This window comes from Hypanus sabinus, chromosome 4, assembly GCF_030144855.1.
Source record: "Hypanus sabinus isolate sHypSab1 chromosome 4, sHypSab1.hap1, whole genome shotgun sequence".
NCBI classification, from domain to species: Eukaryota; Metazoa; Chordata; class Chondrichthyes; order Myliobatiformes; family Dasyatidae; genus Hypanus; species Hypanus sabinus.
Window position 1 is genome coordinate 170,861,626 of NC_082709.1, and position 14,881 is coordinate 170,876,506.

Sequence of the window (14,881 nt, forward strand, 5' to 3'; positions counted from 1 at the left end):
CCAGCTAATAGGTTAGTTGATCATTGTAAATTGTGATTAGGCTAGGGTTAAATCAGGAGTTGCCAGGCGGGATCTCGAAAAGCTTATTCAGCACTATATCTCAATAAATAAAATGTATCAGCTCCTGTGTGAAAGTAACAAAATGAATGTATGCTTAAGTTTTTCTTTGCTACCATACAGTGCATCAAGCAGTGGCTGAAAGCAAATAGGACCTGTCCGACATGTCGAGTCTATGCTGTACTGCCTGAGGACTTCCCTGTGCTGCCTGGAATGTTAAATACACCAAACTTCCACTTTCCGTAAATAATCAGTCATTTCTGACTCGCTAATCTTATCCCTCCCACAAAGTACTAGGTAATACTAGAATAGTTCAAAATTACTTTTATAGTCAACTATTTCCTGACATTATCAACTTGTGTATTAGTGACTGTTATGAGTGTTACGTACCCCATAACTGGGTGTCTGACCAGCGAAGATAGAAGAATCCATTGGAGTCTGGTGGTACTATTTTCAAAGTGTTTATTAATAAAACATACAAATCAATATCAACAATGCAATAGATAATACACGTTAGCAATACTAAACCTAAAAGTGTGGGTATAATAATAATAATAAAAAACAAGATCTATCGATGTCTAGGGGATAAAGAATTGTCATATGTGAGTATAAAGTTCAGTTCAATTCATATGTGCTGAGGTAATTGTTGGTTCTTGTGTTTTAATCATTGGAGAGAGCGAGCAAACAGTGACAGCTACAGTCAGGCAAACCTTCCTTTACATTCTTGATCCATCGATGTGTTGTGGTCATTCAGTTATGACCCCTCTGTCCTTCAGCTAGACCGTTCTTCTGTGGTGGACTCGTCACCCAGGCAAGGGGGACGCACACACAAACCCCCACCAGCCCTGCAATAACACTGAGAGTTAAACTGACTGATCCTTTGTTCAGTCTCCGATGCTCCACACCTTCTCGTGGGTTCCAACACTCAAGCAGTGCTCACTAGTGTGTCTGAGGGGTGTCTCCCCAGACCTCACTTTTATCCCCACTCATGGGGTCTCAGGTGTCAATCAGTTTTGAATGGCTTAGTCCATCAAACCAGCCCACTCCGGCTGTCCACTGAGGAATTTTAATGAACAGAATAGTACCAAGTAAACAGCCCTCTCCAAAGCCAGAAGTCTTTCAGGAGTCATAATATGGTGGGTCAACAAGTCTCTCTTCCTCGGTGTTATCTGTCCTTTATCTGAAGCAGATGTTCCAGTCCCAGTATGTTTTCCCTTTGTCTCTCTTTCTCTCTCATTAGCAGCGTGATAACAGTAACAGTTTGTGATTCTCCCCGGGGGGGGGGGGAGTATATGGGCAACTCTGTACCCTTCTGCCCATCAGAGCTGTTCATCCTTCGTAACATGAGCAATCATCAGTCCAGCTCTGCTAATGATTACGAGCAGTGGTTTAGCAAGATTTTAAGATTACAATTTCACAAAAAAAAACTGTAATCCTTTATATTGATTTTAAAATCAGTAAAAAATGAATTTTGTATGAAACATACTAAATCTTAACCTTTTGTACTACCTATTGTATAATGTACCCTATTGCTTGTTCCTAATTAAAGTAATACTTTCATATGTATCAGACTATATTAAAGGATCAGTATGAAATATGCTGTGAAATCTTGAGCAGAAGGAGCAATACTCTTTGAACACAAACTATCTGCCCAACCATTTCCTACCTCTACCATTGGGAAGCTAACTTTGTTCTCATGCTCGGTTCTAATGAAGATCCTGGACAAGAAACCTTTGGTTCCTTTTTATAGATGCTAACCAGGCTGAGTGTTTCAAAGGTTCATTTTATTGTCAAAGTATGCATGTACAATACATCCCTGATACTTGTCTACTCCAGATAGCCATTAAATACAGAAAGACCATGGGTGCTGATGAAAGAAAAGACAGCAACTTTCCCCCCCACCCCCGGCACAAAAGTGAAAGGAAACAAAACTGGCAGACCCTTGCTGCAACAAAAAAAAACAATCCCCAACCCCGTCACTCACAGTAAAAAATAGCAACAGTAATTGTCCCCAAGCCCGTCACTCACAGAAAAGAACAGTGACACTAGCACCAAACCCCCTCAACACACAAAAAACAGATCAGCCACAAGATAAAACACAGAAAAATTGAAGGAAACCAATGTAAAGTATCAGAGATCTCAAAATAGCAAGAACTTTTTGTCTGCATACGAGGAGAGCAGCTGCACAAACTCAGACCTTCCGTAAAGAGCGACCGCTAAACGTGCCAATCTAGATGCTGACCCCCCCCCCCCCCCCCCCGCATTCACCTCAATGCTTCAATTTTCCTTGCTGCTATGAGGTAGAGTCTTTCATAACCCCACACCTCTGGTCTTTTACACGAGACAGCTTGTGCTCTTGGTCCTTTTCTACTCCCGTCTCTGATCCCCACAGTGCAGCTCTCCAGACACAGCATCACGCTGTATCCTTCAGTCGAGTTCCAAACTGCATGTCACAGGCTCCAACAGTTTCGGTAACGTAAACAAGATGAGAACAACAAGCAGGAGGGGGAGAACTGAAAAAATTAGGCAGATTTGCTATATGGAGATGTCACCCAAGGAATCGTTCCCTGGTGCTGTCTTGACCGGAAGATTTGTGGCACTTATCTGTAGCAGGGAAAAGAGAACTGTTATGTTGGGATAGGCTTTTCCTGAATTCATCTCCAATTGGTATCCTTGAAAATCATAATTTAACACATTTGGCAAATTAAGATCCAATACATCCCTTGGACATGATAATATGCTAACCAGCATTTTAAGGGCAGGCAGCTGAGATACTGGATGCACTGGTTGTTATAAAATTACATGGAAAAGTCCCAGCCAGTTTAAAAACAAAGCAGTAATTGCTGAGAGTGAGAGAAAGAACAGACTGTCAGACCTTATGGTCTAAATGTTGGGGAATTGAAAATATTACTATAAAGTTTGTGACCCCTAGTCTTGGTAATTTATATAAATAAAGACTTGAATGGAAAGGGGGTGGGTGGGGGAGGTTGGTAATTTTGCAAATGACATGAAGGCTGATGTTGTGGGCAGTGTTAAAGGTTCCCATAGACTACAATAGAACATTGACAGGATGCAAACTAGGCTAAGTAGCAGATGGAGTGTTCAACCCAGAGAGGTGAAGTGATGCTCTTGGAGAGCTGACCACCTATGCTGTCTTCTCACTGCTGCCATCAGGAAAAAGAAACAGAAGCCTCAGGACCCACACCACCAGGTTCAGGAACAGTTATTAACCTCAACCACCAGGCTCTTGAACCAGTGGGGATAACTTCACTCACCCCATCACTAAACTGTTCCCACAACCTGTGGACTCACTTTCAAGGACTCTTTGTCTCATGTTCTCTACATTTATTGCTTATTTATTTATTATTATTATTTTTGCTGCTTTGTTTTCTTCTGTATTTGCAGTTTGTTGTCTTTTGCACATTTCATTAATTACGTTTCTTGGATTTACTGTGAATAGCTGTAAAAAAACAAATCGGGTTGATAATAAATTTGCGTAGAACTTTGAATCTGAAGGCAGAATATGCAGGACTAATGACAATAGGAGGAACGGGATCTTGTGATTTACATCCGTAGATCCTTCGAAGTTACTGCACGCATTGATTAAGAAAGTGGTTAAGAAAGTGTATGGCGTGTTCAGTTCTCATCCTCTCATAGGAAGGATGTAGAGGCTTTATAGAGGGTGCAGAGCTTTACCAAGGTGCTGTCTGGATTAGAAAGCATGTCTTATGAGGAAGAGTTGAGTGAGTTAGGGCTGTTCTCTTCAGAGGGAAAGAAGATGAGAGGTCACTTAATAGAGATGTATAAGATAAGGTAGAGAGGTAGCATCTTTTTTCCCCAAGGCAGCAATAGCTATTATGAGAGGTCATAAGTGTACGGTACACACTGTGGGAAGTGGTAGTAGAAACTGATACATTAGGGACATTTAAGGGACTCACAGATAGGATGAAAGAAAACTGAGGGAGGGAAAAATGTGGGAGGGAAGGGCTAGATTGATATTGGAGTAGGTTAGAAGGAAGGCTGAAGGGTCGTCTATGTTTTACTGTTCTGTGCCCTAAAGTGTAACACAATTTGTCATCTGATAATACCTGCTGAAAAGGAATTGGTGTTTCATTTGACTTTGGATAAAACTAGCAGAGTAAATATATAAACTCTAACTTTGCAAAAGATTATTGAACCAGAAGAAAAAGATTGTGGAGCTGAAGTCAAAATTGTTAGCATGAATCAGTTAACAGTAAACATTGGGAATAAAAGGTCAGTTTCAATTTTGCAAGGTATTGGTGCGATTCAACTGTTTCAAACTGTCAACAACTTGCATGAAAGATTCTAGGATCATGGATCAACTTTCACATGTAATGTATCCTGTTTCCTTGACAAAACAAAGATAGGAGGAAACACAAATTAGAGGAAAGTCTTTAAAGGGAATAAAAGTTGAAGGAAATAAAATTACTTAGCTATAGTAAATCAAGTTAAGAACAACTCAGTACTGGAGAAACCAAGTCAGACAGCATCTTTAGAGTGAAATTCCACTTTTGTAACCTCAATGTTACGAGACGCGTGCCAGCTTCCAGGATTTAAGTGCACAAACTCCTCAGAGTACGGATAGCTGACACAGCCCCTTTTAAGAGTTCAGGACGGTCCGCTAATTGATAGTCATGTTTTCAGTGTCAAGAATTGAGTACAGGCAGTTCCCGGGTTACAAACGTCCGACTTACAGACAACTCGTACTTACAAACAAACTGACATAAAGCTTATTATATTAAAAATTTGAGTTAAATACAATGGTTTGTAATAACAAACACACGCACTACAGGCAGTCCCCAGATCAGTTCCTAAGTCTGTCCTTAAGTCAGATTTGTATGCAAGTCGGAACAGGTACATCCAGTCTTATTTAGCATCAGTCAGTCAATTGTTTGTCTTAGTATATAGTATATATTTTACCTTTCTATGCGTATAAAACACTTAAGAAACACTTCCATATACACTAAAGCATCTTAAACATAATACCATAATAATAAAAGTAACTACATACGGTTTGATCGATGTCTTGCATACCAGAAGGGGCATTTGTGAGGTAACATGATGGACCTGGTGCTGGAGAGGGCAGGTTTACTACTGGAGTCAATTTCTTGAAGTAGGCATCAAGGGAGGCTTGGACAGAGCTTTTCTTTTGCTCATCATAAATGGCCTTGTAGCAGCTGAGGTCCTGGGTAATTGCACAGTAAACTTTGGTGAACATCTCTGTAGTAGGATCTTGCTCCTCTAACTTTACCATCCCTGCTTCAATGAGACGAAAGGCTTCAGCTAACTCTTTTGCCACAAACTTTTTCGGTTCCAGAGTTCCTAGGTCCCAGTCTACTTCCTCAAATGCTATTATCTGCTGCTCGAATTCCATAAGGTCTTCATTAGTTAGTTCTTCAGCATGGTAGTTTTTCTTTTCTTTGAGCTATCACCAGCACTTTATGCTTTGGAGGCATGGTGACAAGGGTAAATAAGAGAAAAATTTAAGCCACGTACAAAGTTACACACTCAACACAGTGCTAACAGCAACATGCTCTGACTTAAAATGGCAGATGGCGTACTCCTTCCTCGAGCCAATGAACTGCTGAAGCCACACAATGTTTTCATGAGCGTCACAAAGTAATACATGCATTGGTTATTACAAACCATTGTATTTAACTCTTAAAGTTTTAATATAATAGGCTTTATGGCAGTCCATTCATAAGTACGAGTTGTCTGTAAGTCGGGTGTTCGTAACCCGGGGACTGCCTGTATTTGAGGAACACTTGAACTGTGGTTTGGTGCTCAATCGTAAGCCTACTTGTGATATCGACCAATGTTTGTTTTAAGCTCAGAGCCAGTGTAAAAACTGTGTCTCGAACCTTGTTTCAGATATCACTGCTTTTGGGTCCAATTCATCCTCATCAGGGACTCTTATCATGCTTACACCAGAACAGCAAATTTTAAATTCACTTGAAGTAACCATTTAGCAAAGAAGTCTCAAAGGTGCATACTGTTCTCAAACACAACATATTGTACATCTTTCCTTTATATTTTAAGCATGTCTCAATAGCTCTTAATTATTTCTTTGGCATGAAAGACATTATGTAAAATACATAATATTCGTCCTGTGCCGATGCAGTTCCCACATTCTACCAGCAGAGGTCCATTTTGCTCCAACATCGTACACACTAACATTCTTCTCACTGTTAGCACACACAATCTTAAATGCTGACTGATTAATAGAATATCGAAAATTCAACACAAATTGGCCATTGTCAAAAAACTTTTAAAAAGTTAACTTCATAATGGCACAAGAATTTATGAAATTACAATGATAAATTAAACTGCATTTATGGCACCAAACAGTCTGTGATGGAGGAACTTGGCACGTCAAGCAGTATCAGTAGTGGAGTAAAGGATTTGCCGATATTTCAGGTTGCAACTCTACATCATATCCAAAACATCAAAGAATCCTCCCACTACTGTTCCCTCTGGTGTGTGAGGCCTCATAATAACTGAAATGTTGTCATGCACACAGCCTTTTCTTTAACAAAGTTGACATAATTTTGAATTCTATATTAATACAATTGTTAAATAGTCTAATTGTATTAATGAATATAATTCATAAATTTTCTACATAAAAAATGAACCCACAATCTTTACATTTTAGAGCTTCAACATATTTATAATGGCAGTGTTTCAAGTTACAACACTTACAAATTGTAACAATAAACACAGAATGGAAGTTGGTAACTCAGTAATAAACTGCTGGCTTGCTCAACACCAATGCTATCTAGTCAAAATATTTTACTTTTGCCATTGTGCCTGTCAGTTGTTCTGACTTCCTAACATTGTGTACTTGTGTTGTGAATTATGGTTTGTGTTTGTTTGATGTGCATATTACCAAAAAAAGCAGTTAAAGTCCTGCATAGGTTTCAGGTCATGCAAAAATTTCCTGCTCAGAGCAACTGTGAGTCTGTCAAAAAGAAGATTAGAGGGTATGTTGCCCTGCCCACACAGCTACTGATGGACCCAGTGGGTTGTTGCTCCACAAATTATTGATGTCGATTCAATCACGTGTCTGCCCATTAGTAGGATTGAATTGCATTTATACACGGGGCACAAAGTTCTTAATATCTAAATCCTGTGAATTTAAAAACTCCAAACATATTCAGTCTAATATTGGAACAGTTGCATGAGACATTGAAATAGACCACTTGAGACTGAATTCCTATGTGGAAACATACCGACACTATACAGACACAGTGTGTTTGCTGAAGGAAGGCAGTCAGAAACATCAAATTTAGATCTGTAAAATTAAAGTCTCACCAGATGAGTTATCAAAGATCCCTGTGAATGACTAAAGCCTTACTGTTTTTTATATATACACTCAGTGGCCACTTTATTAGGTACACATGCGTCTGCTTATTGATACAAATCTGCCAATCATGTGGCAGCAACTCAATGCATAAAAGCATGTAGATATGGCTAAGAGGTTCAATTGTTGTTCAGACCAAACATCAGAATGGGCGAGGAAAAGTGCTCTAAGTGACTGTAACCATGGAATGATTGTTGGTGTCAGACTGGGTGGTTTGAGTATTTTCACACACAACAGCCTCTCGAGTTTACAGAGAATGGTGCAAAAATCAAAAAAAAAAAAATCCAGTGAGCAGTTCAGTGGGTGAAAGCATCCTATTAATGAGAGAGAGGCGAGAGGAGAATGGCCTGACTAGTTCAAACTGACAGGAACTCAAATAAAACCACATGTTACAACAGCACCGTACAGAATAGATCATTGGATCGGAAGAGCATCTCAGAACACAACACGTTGAACCTTGAGGAGGATAGGCTACAGCAGCAGACTACACCGGGTTCCACTACTGTACCTAAAGTGGAACTAAGTGGGTATATCATACCAAGCGACCAGCTGGATTGACGTTCTTGAGAAATCTATTGTTGTGATCATCTAGAATTTTCATTACTGTTTTTGTGCTTCTCTGCTTGTTATCTGGACCTGATCACTTTCCATACCTATTCACTCATACTATGAAAATATCCTGATCCAGGGCTCCAGTGCACAGGGACCATTGAGAAAACTCACATCCTACTACATGCCAAGAAAATTAGTTAGGAAAGCATGAAGAGCTTTAGAGAGAAGGAAAATGTGAACTGATATTTTCATTTCTGATTTTAAAAAGATATTCACAAGTTTTGTTAGGTGTTACAAGTTTTCCCTTTTAAAAATTTGCCAGCTTAAAAAGAATAGGGAAGAAAAGCACAAAGTTAAGCATGCTGAACCAGTGCCCTGCAATTAACAAGACATGACACAAGTAAAAGCACAAGTAGTTCTACAGAAGCTGGATGCAAGGTAACCCACACAAAATGCTGGAGGAACTCAGCAGATCAGAGCATCTATGGGAAAGGAAAAAGAGAATCAAGGTTTCCAGGTAAGACACTTCATCAGGACTCAGATAAAGCAGCATTATGTACTCCTAGCTGCCACAGTAATCCATTTCAGCTCACAGTAGTATAGTTATTTCCTTTGTTCTACCCATTCTTCTCTACATCTAACTAAACTTGCTCTTCCAAGTTTTAATGATGGGTCTTGGGCCTGAAAAGTTTGGCCTTTTCTCTTTTAATAACTAATTTAGTGTGATTGACAAAAAAGCTGCATTACACAGTGCCTATAAAAAGTATATACACCCCCAGGAAGTTTACTTGATTTAATATGGCTTTTTTTTATGCTGATCAACATAAAAAGACTCGTGTCAAAGTGAAAACAGATTTCTGCAAGGTGATCTGAATTGATTAACAATATAAAATACAATAATTGATTGCATGAGTATCCACCCTTCAAGTCAGTTTTGGCAGCAATTACAACCTTGACTCTGTGTGGATAGGTCTCCATCAGCTTTGTATATCTGGACACTGCAATTTTTTCCCAGTCTTCTTTACAAAACTGCTCAAGCTCTGTCAGATTGCATGGGGATCATGAGTGAACAGGCCTTTTCAAGTTCTGCCACAAATTCTCAATTGGTCTGAGGGCTGGACTCTGACTTGGCCACTCCAGGACATTAACTTTGTTGTTCTTAAGCCATTCCTATGCAGCTTTGGCTTTATGCTTGGGGTCATCGTCTTGCAGGAAAACAAATTTCCCAAGTCATAGTTCTCTCACAGACAAGCCTTCCAGGTCCTGCTGCAGTGAAACATCCCCATAGCATGATGCAGCCACCACCATGCTTCATAGTAGGAATGGTGTGATCTTGATGTGCAGTGTTCAGCTTATGCCAAACATAGTGTTTAGTCTGATGGCCAAAAAGCTCAATGTTGGTTTCATCAGACCATAGAACCTTCTTCCAGCTGACTTCAGAGTAACCCACATGCCTTCTGGCAAACTAGCCAAGATTTCATGTGCAATTTTTTCAACATTGGCTTTCTCTTTGCCATCCTTTTATAAAGCTGTGACTGGTGAAGCACCCAGGCAATAGCTGTTGTATGCACAGTCTCTCCCATCTCAGCCACTGAAGCTTGTAACTCCTCCATTCTTTCCATTTCTTGATGTTTGACTTAACTGTATGCCAAGGGATATTCAGTGTCTTGGAAATTTTCTTGCATCCATCTCCTGACTTGTGTTTTTCAATAACCTTTTTGCAGAGTTGCTTGGAGTGTTCTTTTGGCTTCATGGTGAAGCTTTTGCCAGGATACTGACCTTCCAAATGTAGGTGTATTTTTACTATAATCAACTAAAATAGCTTGACTACACAGTGAACTAATTATGTGACTTATGAAACTAATTGGCTGCACAAGTGTTGACTTAGTGTGTCATACTAAAGGGGGTGAATACTTATGCAATCAAATATTTTGTATTTTATATTTGTAATTAATTTAGATTACTTTCCAGAAATCTGTTTTCACTTGATACAAGTCTTTTTCTTTTGATCCATGTCATAAATAGCCAAATTAAACCCTCTGTGGTACAGTATTGTAGAACAGTAAGCATGAAACATTCCAAGGGAGTCAATACTTTTTATAGGCATTGTATTCCAGTGTTCCGATATTTTTAAAGATATATAATAAAAACAAACCGATTAGGCTAGGGTTATATCAGGGGTTACTGGGCAGCATAGCTTTAAGTGCTAGAAGGGCCTATTCTGCACTCTGTTTCGATAGACAGACAGGACTGATATTCACCCTAGACATGAAAAGGATGAGAGGCACTTATCTGAGAAAAGGCAGCAGCCAGACATGGACCAAATTGTTTCCTGGGCTAGGTTGGAAGTCGGAACTTCTTAACTACATCATCACAGCTTTCAAACTTTGTTGCTGTGTATCTGCATGCAAACAAACCACATAGGTTAGAAAGATAAATGGTTTGAGAAGGAGGAGTCTGATAGGGGATGGGGAATGGACCATAGGAGAAAGGGAAAGAGGAGGGGCACCTGAGGGAGTTGTTAGGCGCGTGAGAAGAGGTAAAAGGCCAGAGTGGAGAATAGAAGAGGGAAGTGGAGGGGAAAAGAAAAAAATTAGCAGAAGGAGAAATGAAGTTCCTGTTATCGGATTGGAGGATATTCAGACAATATGAGATATTGCTCCTCCACCCTGAGAGTGGCACCATCATGGTAGAAGAGAAGGCCATGGACCGACATGTCCGAATAGGAATGGGATAGGAAATAAAATAGCTGGCCACTGGCCAATTCAACTTTTGGCGGATGGAGCAGAGGTGCTCGACAAAGCAGTCCCTCAACTTACATTGGGTCTCACCAATGTAAATTAATCAGGTTCAATTTTAGGTTTGTAGGAACAATTCCTCCACTTATTAGCAATTCAGAAACAGCAATAGCCAGACTTCTTCAGGGAAATCATTCACAGTACATCAAGCAGCAGAGGATTCTGATTATCCCTGTGCTGGCTTCCGTGAACATCACACACAGGGGCAGCCAAACACCAACACTGGTACGATAAAGAGAATATAAATAATCTGCTAGTGATCAAACGTGAAGAGCTCTTATGTGAGGAAGACCTTTTGAATTCGATATTTATTGATATTCTTTGGCTTTCAGTTAGCTATAAATTTACCAAAAAAATATTGCTGTGACCAGCTGGCTCATTAACTCAGCTCTATAATTTTTTTAAAATCGTTTCAGTTGTCCTTAATTCTAATTTCCTTTTTCTACCAAATATCGAAATTCCCATGTATTTATCTACCTCGTAAATATCCCTGGTGATTCTCCTTCCAAGCATATCTGAGAGAATATATTCTCTTTTTTTCCGCAACTTAATGTTTAAAGAATGTATTCAGGAATTCATTTTAACCAGGAGTGCCCAATAAAATCCTTGCTTTATTCTCCCTGGCTTGAGTTGCTGTGTCAATTTCCTTCACTGTATTAAACAATAATTATAACATAATTTGTATTTAACAATGTAGCAGAGAGATTGCGACAAATTGGAAATGATTCTTTTAAAGCTATTTGATTAAAATGCAGGCACACCCATAGAATTAGTACCAAAAAATTAGAATTAAACTGACTTCAAGTAATTAAAACACTAAAAACAGATTAAACCTGTGATACATCTATCGTTGATCACATTACCCAACACCAGTCACAGAAATTTATTTTTCAGATGTTATTATAGCAACACAAATGCAGTTGCTAATCCCAACCCAATTATCATTTTGTTAAAATGTTGACAAATTAAAGGTTTGTTTCAGTGCTCAGCAAATGATGAAACTGCTCAAACCATATTTCTATTTTACACCTGCAATTTTCACCTTGGTTTTCCATCTAAGAATAATTTTGACATTCAAATTTAACTAGTCTTTGGACACTAGAAAGTTAAAGCCTTGGACACTTGTTCAAATAAAAATAAGTTCATTTTCCCAGGTCAAGCTTAAAAGTCAGTGGTATTGTCCCCCATCCACTTTCAAAATGCACATATTATTTAACAAGACCTGAGCTAATCCCTTCCTCAAGCCTACATTAGTAACAGCATAATTATTCAGTGATTCCACCAGCTTCCTCCATTCCATCTCCAGTTACCAAAAATCAGTCATAGAATTAAAATTAATGCAGTATCTGTAGCCATTTGCACATTATTTCTACATTTCTATTATCCCCATTTCACAGGGGAACAGTTATTAACCCTCAACAATCTTCATGCAAAAGGTTTAGATGGGGGCAGAATTTGTTAATTGAATCCAGAATGGTTTATTAAATCAATATGTGGATGGCCCAATGAGAGGAGGGAGCATCCTGTAACTGGTGTTGGGTAGCAAGCCCAATCAGGTGACAGATCTTTCAGGAGTGAGCAGCTGGGGAACAGCGGCTGCAACTCCTTATTCTCAGAATAGCTGTAGATATGTAGAGATAAGGTCCTTGCGGGGAGTTTTAAATTGGAGTAGGATAAGTTACACAGGGCGTTAGACAGGAATTAAGAAGAGTTAATTAGGAACACTTTTTTTTCCTGGCAAGTCCACATCAGACATGTGGAGGGTGCTTAAAGATCAATTGCACAGAGTACAGGAAATGTGTGTTCCTCTTAGAAGGAAGGACGTGGATGGAAAGATGTCCAGAAGTGATGAATTTAGTAAGGAAAAGTATGCTAAATTTTGGAAGTTAGGATCAAATGGATTGTAAAGAAGCCAGAAAAGAACTAGAGAAAGGAAGTAAGAAAGCCAGGAGGGGCCATGAAATGCCTTGACAAGTAGGATGAAGGTGAATCCCAAGGCATTCTATGCATACATCAAGAGCAGGAGGATAACTAAGGAGAGGATAGGACCACTCAAGAATAAAGGGGAGAACATTTGCTTGGGTGTGGAGAATGTGAGTAAGGTACTTAAATGAGCACGTTGCTTCAGTGTTTACCAGAGAAAAGGATATAGAGGACCAGACGAGCAGTGCCTAGTGTATATTAAGGAATATAGAACTCAAGGGGGAGGAAGTGTTGGCCTCCTAAAGATTATTAAGGTGGATAAATCTCCAGAGCCTAACTCTATGCTATTGAAGGAGGCAAGACATGAGGTTGCTGGGGCCTTGACCAGTACCTTTGTGTGCTCTCTAGCCAAGAGGCTCAATGTTGTACCTCTATATAAGAAGGGAACAAGGGAAAATCCTGGTAACTATAGACCGGTAAGTCTCATGTCAGTTGTAGGGAAATCGCTGGAGGAAGTTCTTGGGGATTAGGATTTACAGTACGAGCATTTGGAAACTCCATGACTGGAATGTGCTGCCTGGTATGTTGGTAGCTGCACCTCGGTAGGCCATGGCCTAATTAGGGAAAGTCAGCATGGCCTTGTGCAGGGCAGGTTGTGCCTTATCAACTTGATAGAGTTCTTTGACAACGTGACAAGATTGATGAGGGTAGGGCAGTGGATGTTGTCTCCATGATTTTAGTAAGGTGTTTGACAAAGAGGCTAATCCAGAAGATTAAGATGCATGATGTTTGCAGTGATTTGGTTTTTTGGATTCAGAACTGGCTTGTGCATAAAAGACAGAAGGTAGAGGTGGAAGGGGCTTATTCAAGCTGGAGGTCTGTAATTAGTGGAGTTCTATAGTGATCTGTGCTGGGACCTCTGCTGTTTACAATGTATATAAATGACCTGGATGAAAATGTAGATAGGTGGATTAGTAAATTTACGGATGATACCAAGATTGGTGAAGATGTGGACAGTGTAGGAAACTGGCAAAGAATACAGTATGATATAGACCAGTTGTTATTTTGAGCTGAGAAATGGCAGATGGAGCTTAACCCAGATAAATGTGAGATGTTGAACTTCGACTGGGCAAATGCAAGGAGACAGTACACTGTGAAGGGCAAGATCCTTAACAGAGTTGCTGAGCAGAGAGATCTTGGGATCCAAGTTTATTGCTCCATGAAGTGGTCGATAAAACATAAAACAAAGGAGCAGGAGTGCTAAGAGCACGACAAGGCACTTAGACGTCCTGGTCATCCACTGCAGCAGGAGAGGTCTCCCGCCGTAACGGTTGTCCATGCCACTGGATCAAGGTCTCTTCGGCCGAGAGAATGGGATCTCCCCGTGGAATGGCCGTTCCACTTAAAACTCCATCACGCACAGGTTCCTGTTGTGCGATTCATCTCAGTCCAAACTCACCCTGTCAAGCCCTGTGGCGATGGCAGAGTGACGAAGCCACAGCTGGAGATGACCACTGGCAGTTGTAGTCACAAACCTGCACGTAGGCGGCCTCTGGACCAGTGGTCAATCATCTCTGTACCCGGGGCAACGGAGATGTCCGGCAGCATCCAGGGCGACTGGGCAGCCCTTTTTAGGACAGCACTGCCCACCCTCACATGAGGGAGGGGGTTAGAAAAGGAACCCCAAACATTGCCTGTCCCACAAATCTGGATAGCTAACCGTGGCTGGCGGATATCACCTTAGCGGTCGACATACATCATTCACAGATGAACTGCACAACAGCGTGTCTTCTTCGAATCCCAAGGACTACCACTAAACCACAAGAAAACAAATCTCAGGGTTGTATATGGTGACGTATCTGTACTTTGGTAATAAATTTACTTGAACTTTCACTCACAAAAACTCATTCCTTGAGATACAGTCCACCTGCTCTTTAACATGATTCTGATTTAATGTAAATGTAATTTCATCTTTGGAATCCATTCTGACAAATCAACACATTCCCACCAGGCCACTTTATCCTGACCAGGATACATTATCAAGAAGTGTTCACTGTCACCTACCACAGGTTTAAAAGGGCCACTGAGCTGCAATTTACATCAAATCGGCATCACATCTTCCTGGTTTGCTAAAACCGTACTGTGGCTGATCTCCAGTGTTTGCCAGATC

At 40.2% G+C, this 14,881-nt stretch overlaps 1 protein-coding gene across 3 annotated transcripts in view; it reads left to right on the forward strand.

Annotated features, from left to right (window-relative positions):
- The window catches only part of ttc3 (tetratricopeptide repeat domain 3), a 128,248-nt gene extending 126,627 nt beyond the window's left edge, over window positions 1-1,621 (forward strand). For all 3 annotated transcript variants that reach the window (XM_059968777.1, XM_059968775.1, XM_059968776.1), the window contains exon 43: window positions 181-1,621. In XM_059968777.1, coding sequence (XP_059824760.1) covers window positions 181-303 — 123 coding nt within the window. In that variant the 3' untranslated portion in view covers window positions 304-1,621. The remainder of the gene's footprint in view (window positions 1-180) is intronic.
- Window positions 1,622-14,881: the final 13,260 nt, after the last annotated feature.